At 35.9% G+C, this 14005-nt stretch overlaps 1 protein-coding gene across 2 annotated transcripts; it reads left to right on the top strand.

The window, feature by feature from the left end:
* The first annotated feature begins 772 nt into the window (after window positions 1–772).
* KLRB1 (killer cell lectin like receptor B1) lies at window positions 773–12925 on the top strand. 2 transcript variants are annotated; one of them, XM_036067277.2, is made up of 6 exons: window positions 773–913; window positions 6811–6909; window positions 7570–7644; window positions 8737–8891; window positions 9269–9384; window positions 12773–12925. In XM_036067277.2, exons 1-6 carry the CDS (start codon window positions 829–831, stop codon window positions 12918–12920), a joined length of 678 nt encoding a protein of 225 aa, XP_035923170.1. In that variant the 5' UTR covers window positions 773–828; the 3' UTR covers window positions 12921–12925. The 2 variants fall into 2 exon arrangements, with proteins under 2 accessions (XP_035923170.1, XP_077930218.1); XM_078074092.1 differs by lacking the exon at window positions 6811–6909.
* The last annotated feature ends 1080 nt before the right edge of the window (window positions 12926–14005 follow it).

Here is a 14005-nt window from a genome sequence, read left to right as displayed (position 1 = left end):
ATTTTGAGCATTTGGTACAATTCTGCCCTGATTACAGTAAGTGACTTTGAGGAAATCCCTGGTTTTCTCTTTTCTCATTTGTAATGTAGGCATGTCAGACTCCATGGCATCCAAGGTCCTATGCCCGAAAATCCTTGAAAGAGGAAGTTCCACAAACTCGAGTGCTCCACTTTCTATAATTCTGGCACATTTCAATTTTTTTACTTATGTGGAAACTTTGTTATACTCACGAGTGCCTTTAGAACTAAGCTAAGAGTGGTTTATGGGTGCTTTTTAAATTATCTTATTAAGGGGCCTTTTCCACATTTAAATGCCATTTTCCACATTTTGCAGCTTTATTTGGAACACAAATATTTCAGGAAGAATTTAGAGCTTTTAAAAGGCATCCTGCCATTTTTTGCATAAATGTTTATTTTTTGCAACATTTTATTAACTATTATTTCTCTCGATTACTGAGTCTTTTTGGAGAGTTCCTGAAATGTCCACCCTAGATGAGTGTCTCATTTGCCTCATGCTGGTCCTGACCCTGAGAAAGATACTCAAAAGGGATGGTTAGAAGGACAACGACAAAATCGTCCCGAAATTTTGTCAAACAGACCAGTTAATTAAGCAAAGTAGATATTACATATCCAAGCATATTAGACACCCAATAAGTGAATTGTCTCCCTAATTTACAGAGGAAACCCACAGCTAAAAGTGTGAGTGGGAGGGGTTACAAGAGAAACAACAAAGCATTTCAGACTGGGCACTTCCTTTTGCTGATCTTGACTCACAGAACTTGGAGTCTGTCCTTACACACAAGTTAAGTGCCATATTCCCCTGCTTACAATGGATAGACAAGTGGTATATGCTGACTTAAACTTATCCAGGGGTTCTTGCTTTGCAAGTTCATCACCCCCATCACTTCCTCAAGGTAAGTACCTTTAATTTTCCTTTTGGCATTTGTTTATCTTCCAGAGTTAGAATTTCCTCTCATATTTATGGTTTTAAATCACTGCTCTGAGGATGAGCAGCAATTCTATATTACTGTTGCAGTGGTGCAGCAGAGTTTGTCTGTAGGTAACAATAACTGCCAAGAAAAGCACGCCCCTTGTAGATTTCGTTTTTTATCAGGATATTAGTGTAGGGGCACCTGGGTGGCTCAGTTAAGTGTCTGCCTTCGGCTCAGGTCATGATCCCAAGGTCCTGGGATCGAGCCCCACATCAGGGATCCTGCTGCTCCCCCTGCTTGTGCTCTCTCTCTGTCAAATAAATAAATAAAATCTTTAAAAAAATAAAACAAATAAAGATGTCGAGAACCAAAATACATTTCATTAATTAATTAATTAAGCCTCCCATTTCATTAATTAATACAATCACAAAAGAAAATAAAAAGAAATAACTTAGAAATTTTTAAATTCAGAATATTATCATCAAGAATGCTGGATATAGGGCGCCTGGGTGGCTCAGTTGGTTAAGCGACTGCCTTCGGCTCAGGTCATGATCCTGGAGTCCCTGGATCGAGTCCCACATCGGGCTCCCTGCTCAGCAGGGAGTCTGCTTCTCCCTCTGACCCTCCCCCCTCTCATGTTCTCACTCTCTCTCATTCTCTCTCTCTCAAATAAATAAATAAAATCTTAAAAAAAAATGCTGGATATATTTTTATAATATATGAACCTATATTTTTCATGTTTCTTTTTTTTGCCTTTTATTTTTATTTTTTAATTTTTTTAATTTTCTTTTATTATGTTATGTTAGTCACCATACAATACATCATTAGTTTTTGATGTACTGATCCACCATTCATTGTTTTCTTATAACACGCAGTGCTCCATGCAGTACATGCCCTCCTTAATACCCATCACTGGACTAACCTACCCCTCCCACCCCCCTCCCCTCTAAAACCCTCAGTTTGTTTCTCAGAGTCCATAGTCTCTCATGGTTCATCTTTCCCTCCGATTTCCCCCCCTTCATTTTTCCCTTCCTTCTCCTAATGTCCTCCATGCTATTCCTCACATACCACAAATAAGTGAAACCATATGATAATTGACTTTCTCTGCTTGACTTGTTCCACTTAGCATAATCTCCTCCAGTCCCATCCATGTTGATGTAAAAGTTGGGTATTCATCCTTTCTGATGGCTGAGTAATATTCCATTGTATATATGGACCACATCTTCTTGATCCATTCATCTGTTGAAGGGCACCTCGGCTCTTTGCACAGTTTGGCTATTGTGGACATTGCTGCAATGAACATTGGGGTACATATGGCTCTTCTTTTCACTACATCTATGTCTTTGGGGTAAATACCCAGTAGTTCAATTGCTGGGTCATAAGGTAGCTCTGTTTTTAATTTTCTGAGGCACCTCCACACTGTTTTCCAAAGTGGCTGTACCAACTTGCATTCCCACCAACAATGTAAGACGGTGCCCCTTTCTCCACAACCTCTCCAACATTTGTTGTTTCTTTCCCTGTCCATTTTTGCCATTCTAACTGGTGTAAGGTGGTATCTCAGTGTGGTTTTGATTTGAATTTCCCTGATGGCTAATGATGATGAACATTTTTTCATGTGTCTGTTAGCCATTTGTATGTCTTCTTTGGAGAACTGTCTATTCATGTCATGTCTTCTGCCCACTTTTTGACTTGATTCTTTGTTTTTTGGGTGTTGAGTTTGAGAAGTTCTTTATAGATCTTGGATACCAGCCCTTTATCTGTAGTGTCATTTGCAAATATCTTCTCCCATTCTGTGGGTTGCCTCTTTGTTTTGTTGACTGTTTCCTTTGCAGTGCAGAAGCTTTTTATCTTGATGAAGTCCCAAAAGTTCATTTTTGCTTTTGTTTCACTTGCCTTTGGAGATGTATCTTGAAAGAAGTTGCTGTGGCTGATGTCAAAGAGGTTACTGCCTATGTTCTCCTCTAGGATTTGGATGGATTCCTGTCTCACATTGAGGTCTTTCAGCCATTTTGAGTTTATCTTTGTGTATGGTGCTAGAGAATGGTTGAGTTTCATTCTTCTGTATATAGCTGTCCAATTTTCCCAGCACCATTTATTGAAGAGACTGTCTTTTTTCCATTGGCTATTCTTTCCTGCTTTGTCGAAGATTATTTGACCATAGAGTTGAGGGTCCATATCTGGGTTCTCTATTCTGTTCCATTGGTCTATATGTCTGTTTTTGTGCCAGTACCATGCTGTCTTGGTGATCACTGCTTTGTAATATAGCTTGAAATCGGGCAACATGATGTCCCCAGCTTTGTTTTTCTTTTTCAGCATTTCCTTGGCGATTTGAGGTCTTTTCTGATTCCATACAAATTTTAGGATTGTTTGTTCCAGCACTTTGAAAAATGTCATTGGAATTTTGATCAGGATGGCGTTGAAGGTATAGATGGCTCTGGGCAGCATAGACATTTTAACAATGTTTATTCTTCTGATCCGTGAGCATGGAATGCTTTTCCATCTTTTTGTGTTTTCTTCAATTTCTTTCATGAGTGTTCTGTAGTTCCTAGAGTATAGATTCTTTTTACCTCTTTGGTTAGGTTTATTCCCAGGTATCTTACGGTTTTTTCTGCTATTGTAAATGGAATTGTTTCTCTAATTTCTCTTTCTACAGTTGCATTGTTAGTGTATAAGAAAGCAACTGACTTCTGTGCATCGATTTTGTATCCTGCCACATTACTGAATTGCTGGATGAGTCTAGTAATTTGGGGGTGGATTCTTTTGGATGTTCCACATAAAGTATCATGTCATCTGTGAAGAGAGAGAGTTTGACTTCTTCTTTGCCAATTTGAATACATTTTATTTTTGTTGTTGTTGTCTGATTGCTGTTAGATTGCTCTGGGTAGCACAGACATTTTAACAATGTATTTTTCATATGTTTCTAAAAACAGCAGCCCCTTCTGTTTTTCCCACCATCAGCTTAAGGATGCACAGATTATAAATTTACTGGGGCACCTGGGTGGCTCACTCAGTTAGGCCCAGGGATCAAGCCCCGCCTCGGGCTCCCTGCTCAGTGGGGAGCCTGCTTCTCCCACTCCCCCTGCTTGTGCTCTCTCACTCTCTCTGTCAAATAAATAAATAAAATCTTTTTTAAAAAAAGATATTAGTGTGAAAAGTGAACATCACTTCTACTACTGAGCCTTGGTTAAAAACCAGGAAGAAACATTTTACACATATGAACAAAGCAATATTTTTTTTTTAATTTTTTTTTATTGTTATGTTAATCCCCATACATTACATCATTAGTTTTAGATATAGTGTTCCATGATTCATTGTTTGTGCATAACCAAAGCAATATTTTTTAGAGACACATTGCTACCTTGCTGTAATGGTAACCTACCTTATTCCAAATCCCCTCACAAAATACTAAGATTAAGTTCCAGTGAATTCACTTCTATAGTATTTTTTTCACAATGCAAAGTATAAGCTTAATGATTAACATCCTTCACTCTCCGAAGAGAAGGGGGGAAAAATTTCTGGAAGAAAATCATATTCAAGATTGAAGACTTCAATATAATTACAATGTGATGGTTTCTAACTTTGACACTTGATACTTGAAAAGTATCACAGTTTAGGACATAAGCCTTGAGACACTGGAGAATATCATTAACGAACGAACCTATTTGACACTTGTTGGAATCAGCACTTTTCCGTGTCAGTGAACAACAAAAAAAAAAAAAATAGGGAAGTGTAATATGAAGTAATATATGAGGGATGCCACGACCTGGACATGGGTGAAAAAAGACCAGGAACTAGGCAGAAAATATGTATGAAATTATCATGACTTTCTGAAATCTAACCAAATGTGATATTGGGATTTTTATCTAACCTGATATTTGTTTCATGTTGTGCTAAGCATGTGGACTATATTCTTTTAGAATGACTTGGGATAGGTTTGAAACTATTAAATTATCAATGTTCCAAATTGGGAAAAAAGGTTTAGGGTTACCAAATAAGTTTCACTATACTTTTCATATGGGGATTAAGGAGAATTGGAGGATTTTGGTAACTACAGTTGGGGTTTGGTCTAGCCACAGATATTTTTTTATGGGAAAGAGTAAGACTTCTCTGACCCTATTCAGATCTAGCAAAAGTGGAGAGAAAGGAAGATGGTGTTGAAAGGGGAAGTCAGAAAAAGGGAAGAAAAAAAAAGGCAGGGAGATTTTCCTCAAAATCTACTCTCTATGACCGCAAATCAATGGGTCCAGAAAATTTGTCTAGTCTGATTATATTTTTATCCTGCAAAATATCATCCTAAAAGCGAATCTGAAAAAAAGTAGAATAAAGTCAACAAAATGTGTTATATGTTTCTTTTTTTTGCCTGATATTACAATTATTGTGAAACCACTCCTGAGCTTTTGGCTAAGTTTTTCAGGCTGTGGTTACCATAAAAGAGTGAGAAAACCAAAAGAGTCAGTAAAACCAGGCAGAGATGTGAGCGTTGACCTATTTTGTTACAGCCAAGGGTTTTGGTCCCTTAGAAAAGTAAGTAAGGTGTTGGCAAAATGCCTCCAGAGGTTATTCATTCATTCAAAAATAAGCACCTTCTGTGTGCTAGGCCATCAGTGCTGAGATGACAACAGTCAACAAAATAGAGAAAAAAAATCTTTTCCTTTATTACGTTTATATTACACTACTACAGACACAGATAAACAAAGAACTAAGTATATGTAAAAAAGATCACATGATATTAAGTGCAATTGAGAAAAATAAACAATAGAAGTAGAATTTAGCTTTGGGGGAGGGAGAGTATCAAATGGAATATCTACAGAACCTGACGGCAAGATGACATTTGAGTCAAGACCTGAAAGAATCGTGGGACAAATTTTTTTATTAGAAAATTACTCTCATTAGTTTTCCCTATGAAATCCAAATTTTTAAAGATGTCTAGAACCAGGACGCCTAGGTGGCTCAGTCGGTTAAGCATCTGCCTTTGGCTCAGGTCATGATCCCAGGGTCCTGGGATCAAGCCCCCATCAGGGAGCCTCCTTCTCCCTCTGCCTGCCGCTCCCCCTGCTTGTGCTCTCTCTCTTTCTGTCAAATAAATAAATAAAATCTTTAAAAAAATAAAACAAATAAAGACGTTGGGAACCAAAATACATTTCATTAATTAATTAAGCCTCCCATTTCATTAATTAATACAATCACAATTTCTGATGAACATGAGATATACCATATATTGTAAATGATATGACTACAGAGAAATACAAATGTATTTGATATTTTGTTAGACTATGCAATGTTGTAGACATCAGTTCATGCTATGTTACATTCATTGAAATACTGAAAATAATATGCAGCTTCACAAAACACTCTTTCTTGAATGCCATACATCTGACTCAAGTTGGAGATAATTGTTTTAGATGACAATAAAGTAGAGGAATCCATGTCCAAGAATAGAATTGTTGTATATAACCGAAACCTAAAATGGTGCTTAGCACAAAATAGAGCCTCAATAGAGCTCTTTCTAAAATACCTTGACTGGGCAATGGCCATCTTTTTTTAGACAAAATTCTTTCACTTATTCCCTATAATATGGTATTTGTTTCATTTTCACACAGCACTTGGCAATTTTCAAAACTTTTCATATCTATCCCATTTGATTATTATACCGATCATTTGTACATAAGACAAGCATAAATATTTCTGTTTTATCAGTGAGCAAACTCTCAGCTGGATCTGGCTGAGAATCCACCTCGTGGGTCCCTAATATGGCTGATTGTTCTTTCCTGCCCCCAGCTCCCATCCTGAATCTGTCTATACGTGATCCAAAACACCCTTGCTTTTTGTACCAGATGAACTCAACTGGGTTAACTGAATGTATTTTCTTAACTTCTCAGATGTCTGTCAAGGTTCACCTTGGCATCAGTTTGCTCTGAAACTTGGTTGTATTGTGATTATTCTTCTTACTTTGACTGTGATTGGATTGAGTGTTTCAGGTAAGTAATTCAAGATTATTTGCTTCAGAATACTTATATTATTTCTATCACAAATATTAGAGTATCAACATCATTTGGCCACCTCAAACTTAGTGAAAGACCAATAAAATAAAAACAATTACAAAACAATGCTTTTCACAATGCTCGGCCCAAATCTACTCTGCAAACTTCAGCCTTTCACATTTCTCTTCCTAATTGTTCTGATCGTCTTCATGGGGTATTTCAGATGTGCTCCCAGAACCTAAAAATGATCACAGTTATAATAAAAACATGACAGTGACAAAGAAAAATAAAAATTTCCCTTATTTACAGTTTTTTAAGTGCCTACTAAATTCCAGATTGCACTAGGCAACCTCTCCCATGGGGTAGACATAATTATATTTATTTTGAAGATGAAAAAGCTTGGTCAGGAGTATAAACAACTTAAGAGTAGACAACAGGTAAGTCAGTGTCTGTGTGAGTTCACCGTTCCGTGTGTTTTCTTGTTTGTGTATGTATGCTGTGTTCTAACTAGACTCTTTGCTACATTACTATCACTTTATCTTCTGTCCACATTCAGCCTTGTTGAGATAATACAGTCTCCTGAAGTGATCAATATAACACATCCATTTCACCACATTCAGCATTTAATCTTCTTAATGGTTTCTCCTTACTTGCTAGTGACTTTCTTAAGACGAAACTCATTAATAGAAGAAAGCCGAGTGGATGTTCAAGAGAACAGGAATGAAACAACAGGTAATTTGGTAGCTTGAACTTCTTAAAAATAATAGCCCATATTTGACAGATACTATATGTTACAGTAGTAAAAGCTCCTAACACCCCATAAGTTAAGACGGCATTATCTTTCTGATTTTATGTTTGACAAAACTAAGGAATGGAAAGGGAAAACAACTCACTTAGGGCCATACACCTAGTAAGAGGTGACAACGGAAATTACACCTGTGGCCAGAAATTGCATCATAGATTAAGTCTATGATCTTAATCACCAGTTCACGTTGCCTCATGGGAAGTTGCTGTTAGAATATTCAATAATTAATAGCCAAATACCATGTTAAAAAGTTAACTATGCACTCACGCAAAATATTTGATGATCTTAATGAGTATGTCAAAGAGTTAACTTTTGTCCATTAATCTTAAGACATCAATCTTGCTCCAGTAGGTAGTGTGAGTTAATAAAGACACTATTGTTGAATGACTGTAGCAGAATGTGATCATGGATTGTGCACATTCTTACAGAACAGAAATTTTAGGAAACCTGGAAAATCCTTCTGGAAAATGTTATCTAATAGATTGCCTTAAGTTAGCAAATAGATAATTTGACAATTAGAAATTTTCCATAGAATTTGTCATTAATTTAGTGAAATCAATTATTATCTGCCTTGCAGTTTACATGTTGTTTAAAGTAAACATTTTTTAGATAACTACATATTGGACGTATAGTGGAGTCAGCACTAGTGATGAGTTTAAGGAAACTCAGGAATAGTTTTGACTCTACCACCATCTGATTGTGTGGACTTAAATTATTCTGTCAGTGCCTTAAAAAGTAGGATGTGGCTGCTTAAATTATGTTGATGGTCTTTCCCTATTCTAATATTCTATGATTCCATTTATGCTCGATATAACTGGTCATGAATTTCCAATTCTTGATACCAGAATGAACAGTAAGTCTCAAAAACCTCAAAACTATAATAAATTCATTTGTTCTCACAGTGATAATCAGAGACTTCTGTGCATTTATAATGACCTGTGCATGTGTGATTAGTTGTGGTGGGTGGAGACAGAATAGAAATATAACACTTATTTATTTCTTCTTTCTGTTTACTTCAGAGAAACCAGATCTGTTAAAGTGCCCAGAAGGTTGGCATACACTCCCAGAAAAATGCTTGTTTCTTTCTCGTGCTTCCAACACTTGGAAAGATAGTCTGACTGACTGTTCCACAAAAGAATCCAGTTTGCTGCTTATTCGAGATCAGGAAGAATTGGTAAATAATTAAATAAGATACCTTAATAATAAAACTTAGCACTTTTTTCTAACCATACCAAGATCTTTGGGCTTTAGCCCAAAGGTTCTATGCAGATAGAAGTAGCAAATTTCACTTCAAGAAGCTCACAGTCTGAGAGACTACACCCAGGTGTAGGCAAATAATTGAATAGAATTTGAGGCATGCAGCAATATGGATATAAATATAGGGACAATAATATCACAAAGAAGGAATAATTAACTCTGATGGGGAGTTAGGAAAGGCATCATAGACTAGGTGAGACTTGAACTCTGTTTTAGAGAATGAGTAGAAAAATGCAAACCATGAATAGATAATGCAGATTCAATATTCAGTCATTTCTTTCGTTTTATTGATAGAAACTCATACGAATGCGGATAAATGAAAAGGGAATGCTATTTTGGATTGGACTAAATTTAACATTATCAGAGAAGAAATGGAAATGGATAAATGGTTCATTTTTAAATTCAAATGTGTGAGTATTAGATCAGCTAATTTGAATATTCACTCCCAAATCAGGTTAATATTTCAGGATAGTAACACTGTTATGGAAGATTGAGGTTTGTGGTTTTAATTTAGTTTAGAAATTTTCAAGAGGTTCGGAATAGACTAAGATGAATGATGTTGAAGTTGGTTGGTTGAAAAGTTCCGTATGTGAAAAGACATCAGCCCATTATAGCAATATATATTTTTATCTGCAAGGGGGTTTTAGAGGAGAAAGGAGCAGACTAACTTTTTGGGGGAGGGGCATATAAAATTAAGCAATCTCTAGCTGGAGGTTTTTATCATGCAAAAGTTTTTAAGTAGTGTTTTTCAAATTGTGGGACAATATACCTTGGGGGGTCACAATCAGCACTGGAACAGTAAATATAAGAGGAAAAAAAAAAAGTAAATATCAGCATGCAGAACCCAGACACACGAAAAGCCTCATTGATTAACATATATTTTATATGTTATACGTATTCTATACTGTATTCTTACAATAAGCTAGAGAAAAGAAAATGTTATTAAGAAATTATAAAAACAGAAAATACATTTACTTTACTGTATTTATCGAAAAAGAAAAAAATGCATAGAAGTGAACCTGTGTAGTTCAAACAAATGTTGTTTGAGGGTTAGCCGTATATTTTAACCAGTGGTGTAAAGGAGACAGTTATTTCAGGGAATGGGATTAATATGGCATAGGCCACAAAGGATCTAATTGCTATTTTCTCTTGGGTGTCTCATTATAGTTTCTTGTGTAAGATGGTCAAGATAACTAGCAGTGTAATAGGAGGGTTGATGCTGCACAGGTAAATTACATATTTTAACAGAATTCATGGTTAATTGTACAACAAAGGAAGAGTTTTTTTCCCTCAGAAGCAAAAGCATGTAGGAATTCAATAATGTTTCTGTAAAGAACTTTTCAATAGATTTTTCAGAAGAGATGATATTATGTTGCATTTTTTTAGTCTGTGAATGAGTCAATCAAATCTGTATAAATTACAGTTAAAATTTTTTTTATCCTTCAAAAAACATGAGGAAAAAACATGAAATTTAAAACACAGGAGCTTGTTCAAGTTTATCTAAGCTATAGTGATAGTTATGGAAAAGTATTAAACATTGAAAAAAAGCTGGCTTAATTAGCAAATTTTCACATTGTTTGACCCATGTTCTAAACTATTTTTTAAAATGTGATTCTTTAAAAGATTATTTTAAAATAAGTGTTCTGGGAAGCGTAGTTGGTTAAGCATCTGGCTGTTGGTTTCAGCTCAGGTCATGATCTCAGGGTCCTGGGAATCGAGCCTCATGTTGGGCTCCCCATTCAGCATGGAGTCTGCTTGGGATTCTATCTCCTCCTGCCTCTCCCCGTGTGCTCTCTCTCAGTCTCTCTGAAATAAATAAATCTAAAATAAATAAATGAATAAATAAATAAAATAAGTGTTCTGGAGTAGAATAAACTTATGAAAAGGCAAGCATACTCCTTCTGTTAAATAAAATCTATCCTCACACCACATGTACACCACAAACACAAACACACACAGCAAAACACACCAAAAACAATACCCACATACACCACACACACCACACACAAAACATACTCACTACACATACACAACACACATATACACCACACGTACTCTACACATATATCACACACACACAGCACAGACACACACACACAAATCTATCCTCATTTTTTATATGCTTTCTGGGTATTATTTTCTATATTTTATTTATATATAAATGAAAATTTGATATTGACTTATTTTTATTTTTTCATGCATAATAAAGGTTAATTTTGGTTGATTCAATTTAGTATGTGTGTATACTTATTTTACTGAGGTTCATAATAAAATTGGAAAACACTGAAGTGTCTGTGAGCAGAAATATAGGTAAAGTGGGTGGATTAAATTCAGCTGAACATTCCATTTTACTCTGGGATAAAAATGATGCTTTGATTAAGATGGCAGTGATCAGATAACCCTGGAAGGTGTCGGGTTATAGTAGAAAGGGTATCAGATTCTGCTTTCATTTTAACTGTCAGCCTGGCTTGCTGCTAAGGAGAAAAATAGAGGGTGATAATAATTTTTCTCTCAGGACTGTTTAGGGATTAAATGAGATAAGTTTAGAGAACCAGGCTGAGATTGAGGGCCTTTTGGAAAGACAATCATTGACCTGGCCATCTGAGCATTAAAAAAGTTATCTTGAAAGCTGAAGAAGGGATCAAAAGGGTAAAGAGGTAAAAAAAAGGCAGACTTCGGCAATAGCCTAGTTGAGAGAAGTTCATAATTTGACAAAAGCGTCAGACACTAGGGAGGAATCAGATTGGCTGCTCAGGCCCAAGGGGCTGCATGAAGAAATGCAATGAAGTAACAAAGAAAAGCTGTGACAGAACCCTGTCCACCACCACCGCTCCACTTGGTTTGAAACACATGAGTCTTGAACTCACCCCATCCCGGCACCTGGCCCTAATGTTGCCTATTCCATTGTTGATTCTACTCCTACCCTCACCCGCCGTGAGCCACAAGCCTCACACTTGTTGGAATTAATGGCATATTGAAGCAGACACCTACCAACCTCTGCTTGGAATGGAAAAAAAAGGAAACTTCTGACCACATACCACACAAACGAAGCCTCTTTTCCTAGCTGTGTCCAAAGTCTATAGACCCTGTATGCCCATCACTCACTGTGTACCTAATGTTTACTGAGCACATATACCATTTAAGCATTGTCATACTTTCACATGTGCCATCTCAATGTCTCCCCCAAATATTAGTGGTTATATTCTGTATATTTAAGAAAATTGAGGTTTGGTAAAGAAACTTTTCACATGATATGTCAATGATAGAATAAGAATAAGAAGAGAATCCCAGTTTCCAAAGCTTGTCTTCTTTGCATATGTTATTAGGAAGCTTCTTGTTAGAGGATGCTTTTCCAGTGAAGATGAACTGGCGAGTTCCAGAGATTTATATAGCTATTCCAGGGTGCTTAGGTGGCTCAGATCTCAGGGTCGTGGGATCGGGCCCCGTGTCCAGCCCAGAGTTGAGGCTCACATCTGGCTCACACTCAGCACAGAGTTTACTTGGGAGTCTCGCTCTCCCTCTCCCTCTGCTCCTCTCCCTAGTTGTGCTCTAAATAAAACTAAGTAACATAACATAATAAAATAAAATTTAAAAATAAGTAAATAAATAAGTAAATAAATAAAAATCTTTTTTTTAAGTGTTTATACCATTTTATGTTTGACAGTGTACTTACGCTATACTTAATAATTTAGCATCCCATTGTTTCCTGAAAGTTGTAGGAGACACTGGCTAGATGAAGAGAATTAATTATGTGAGGAAATCACAAACACTAAGGGAGTTTTTTCTTTTGCTCCACAGATTACAAATTGCTGGTTATACTCAAGAAAAGAGCTGTGTTTCCATCTCACCAACAACAATGATTTCTGAGGACTGTGACACAGAAAATCGATGGATCTGCCAAAAAGAATTAAAACCTGTCAGAAATAAAGTATGTTCTGACTCTTGACTATACATCTCTTCTCAATTTCTTTACTTTCCATTATAGGTCTCTGCAATTTTAACTATATATACAGTTAAACTGGCCTAATGTATATTTAATAGCACAAAGTGAACCAATACTGAGAATTCTAAAACTATTGTGAATCTTACAGAAGTTCATGTCTAATCTACTCATTAAATGAATGAGGAAACAAATACATAGGGAAAATATGTATCATTTTAAGATGTTCTATGGAAAGAAACCCAGAGCAGCTGAGAGGAATGGTTCCCAGTCCTGGCATATATGTGTGGCCTTCATTGATCCCCTCTATGCCTTAGCTCACCTCTAGAAAAGTTTTAGTAAAAGATCTCTAAAATCCTGTGAATATTTCATAGTCTATGATTTTTCATATTATTACACAACTGGATTGTGGCAGAACATTGACCTAAGTCCATTCTCTTGACTCTGATATCAGAATCTCATAACCAAAGGATCTTGGGAAGGGATCTAAACCCTTCCCGCCATTCCAATGTTCTTCCCATTTTTTCTCATTACTTCTCTATTTTCCTTCTATGTCTCCTTTCTATGGCTCACATACAAGCTGTAGGAAATATGTAATTAAGTTTTCCATTATTTAATGGAAAATAAGTGTTTTTTCAACAAAAGAGAAATGTTTATTCAGATAAATATGAGTGTTCACTTTTTTTAAAACATGCCACATCTTCTATGGAGATCAAATAAATAATAATACTGGAGGCTTATAATAAAATTTCTGAAAAACAGATATCTACTTACTCTGATCATTCAATGCCAATTTGAATTATATAAATTCGAGTACATACTATAGTGACCAAAATAACATTTCAATTTCTGTTTTCATGATGATTTATAATGCTTGTTAATATACAATTTTGACTATGTCAAAACCCAAAGTATAATTCATTTGTGTTAGGAAATAAATTACTTAGGGAGACATTCTAGACAAGAACATCATTATGAACAGTATATGATAACAGTGAGATTTTGAACTGTTTGGCACTTTTGAGGAAGAGACCTATAAAGAACAGAAATCTGAAAAAAAAGTGTTTCCATAATTGACAGTGTACATGTCC

The sequence above is a fragment of the Halichoerus grypus genome, chromosome 6 (genome assembly GCF_964656455.1).
Source record: "Halichoerus grypus chromosome 6, mHalGry1.hap1.1, whole genome shotgun sequence".
Classification (NCBI taxonomy): domain Eukaryota; kingdom Metazoa; phylum Chordata; class Mammalia; order Carnivora; family Phocidae; genus Halichoerus; species Halichoerus grypus.
Note: the sequence above shows the minus strand (reverse complement) of the source record. Positions and strands in the feature narration are given on the sequence as shown.

What these genes read in the sequence shown, in the direction of transcription:
- KLRB1 (XM_036067277.2), top strand. Translation starts at nt 829, where the DNA reads ATGGATAGACAAGTGGTATATGCTGACTTAAACTTATCCAGGGGTTCT. An exon ending in ACCCCCATCACTTCCTCAAG is followed by an intron (nt 914 to 6,810) that starts GTAAGTACCTTT and finishes TTAACTTCTCAG; the next exon opens with ATGTCTGTCAAGGTTCACCT. An exon ending in GATTGGATTGAGTGTTTCAG is followed by an intron (nt 6,910 to 7,569) that starts GTAAGTAATTCA and finishes CTTACTTGCTAG; the next exon opens with TGACTTTCTTAAGACGAAAC.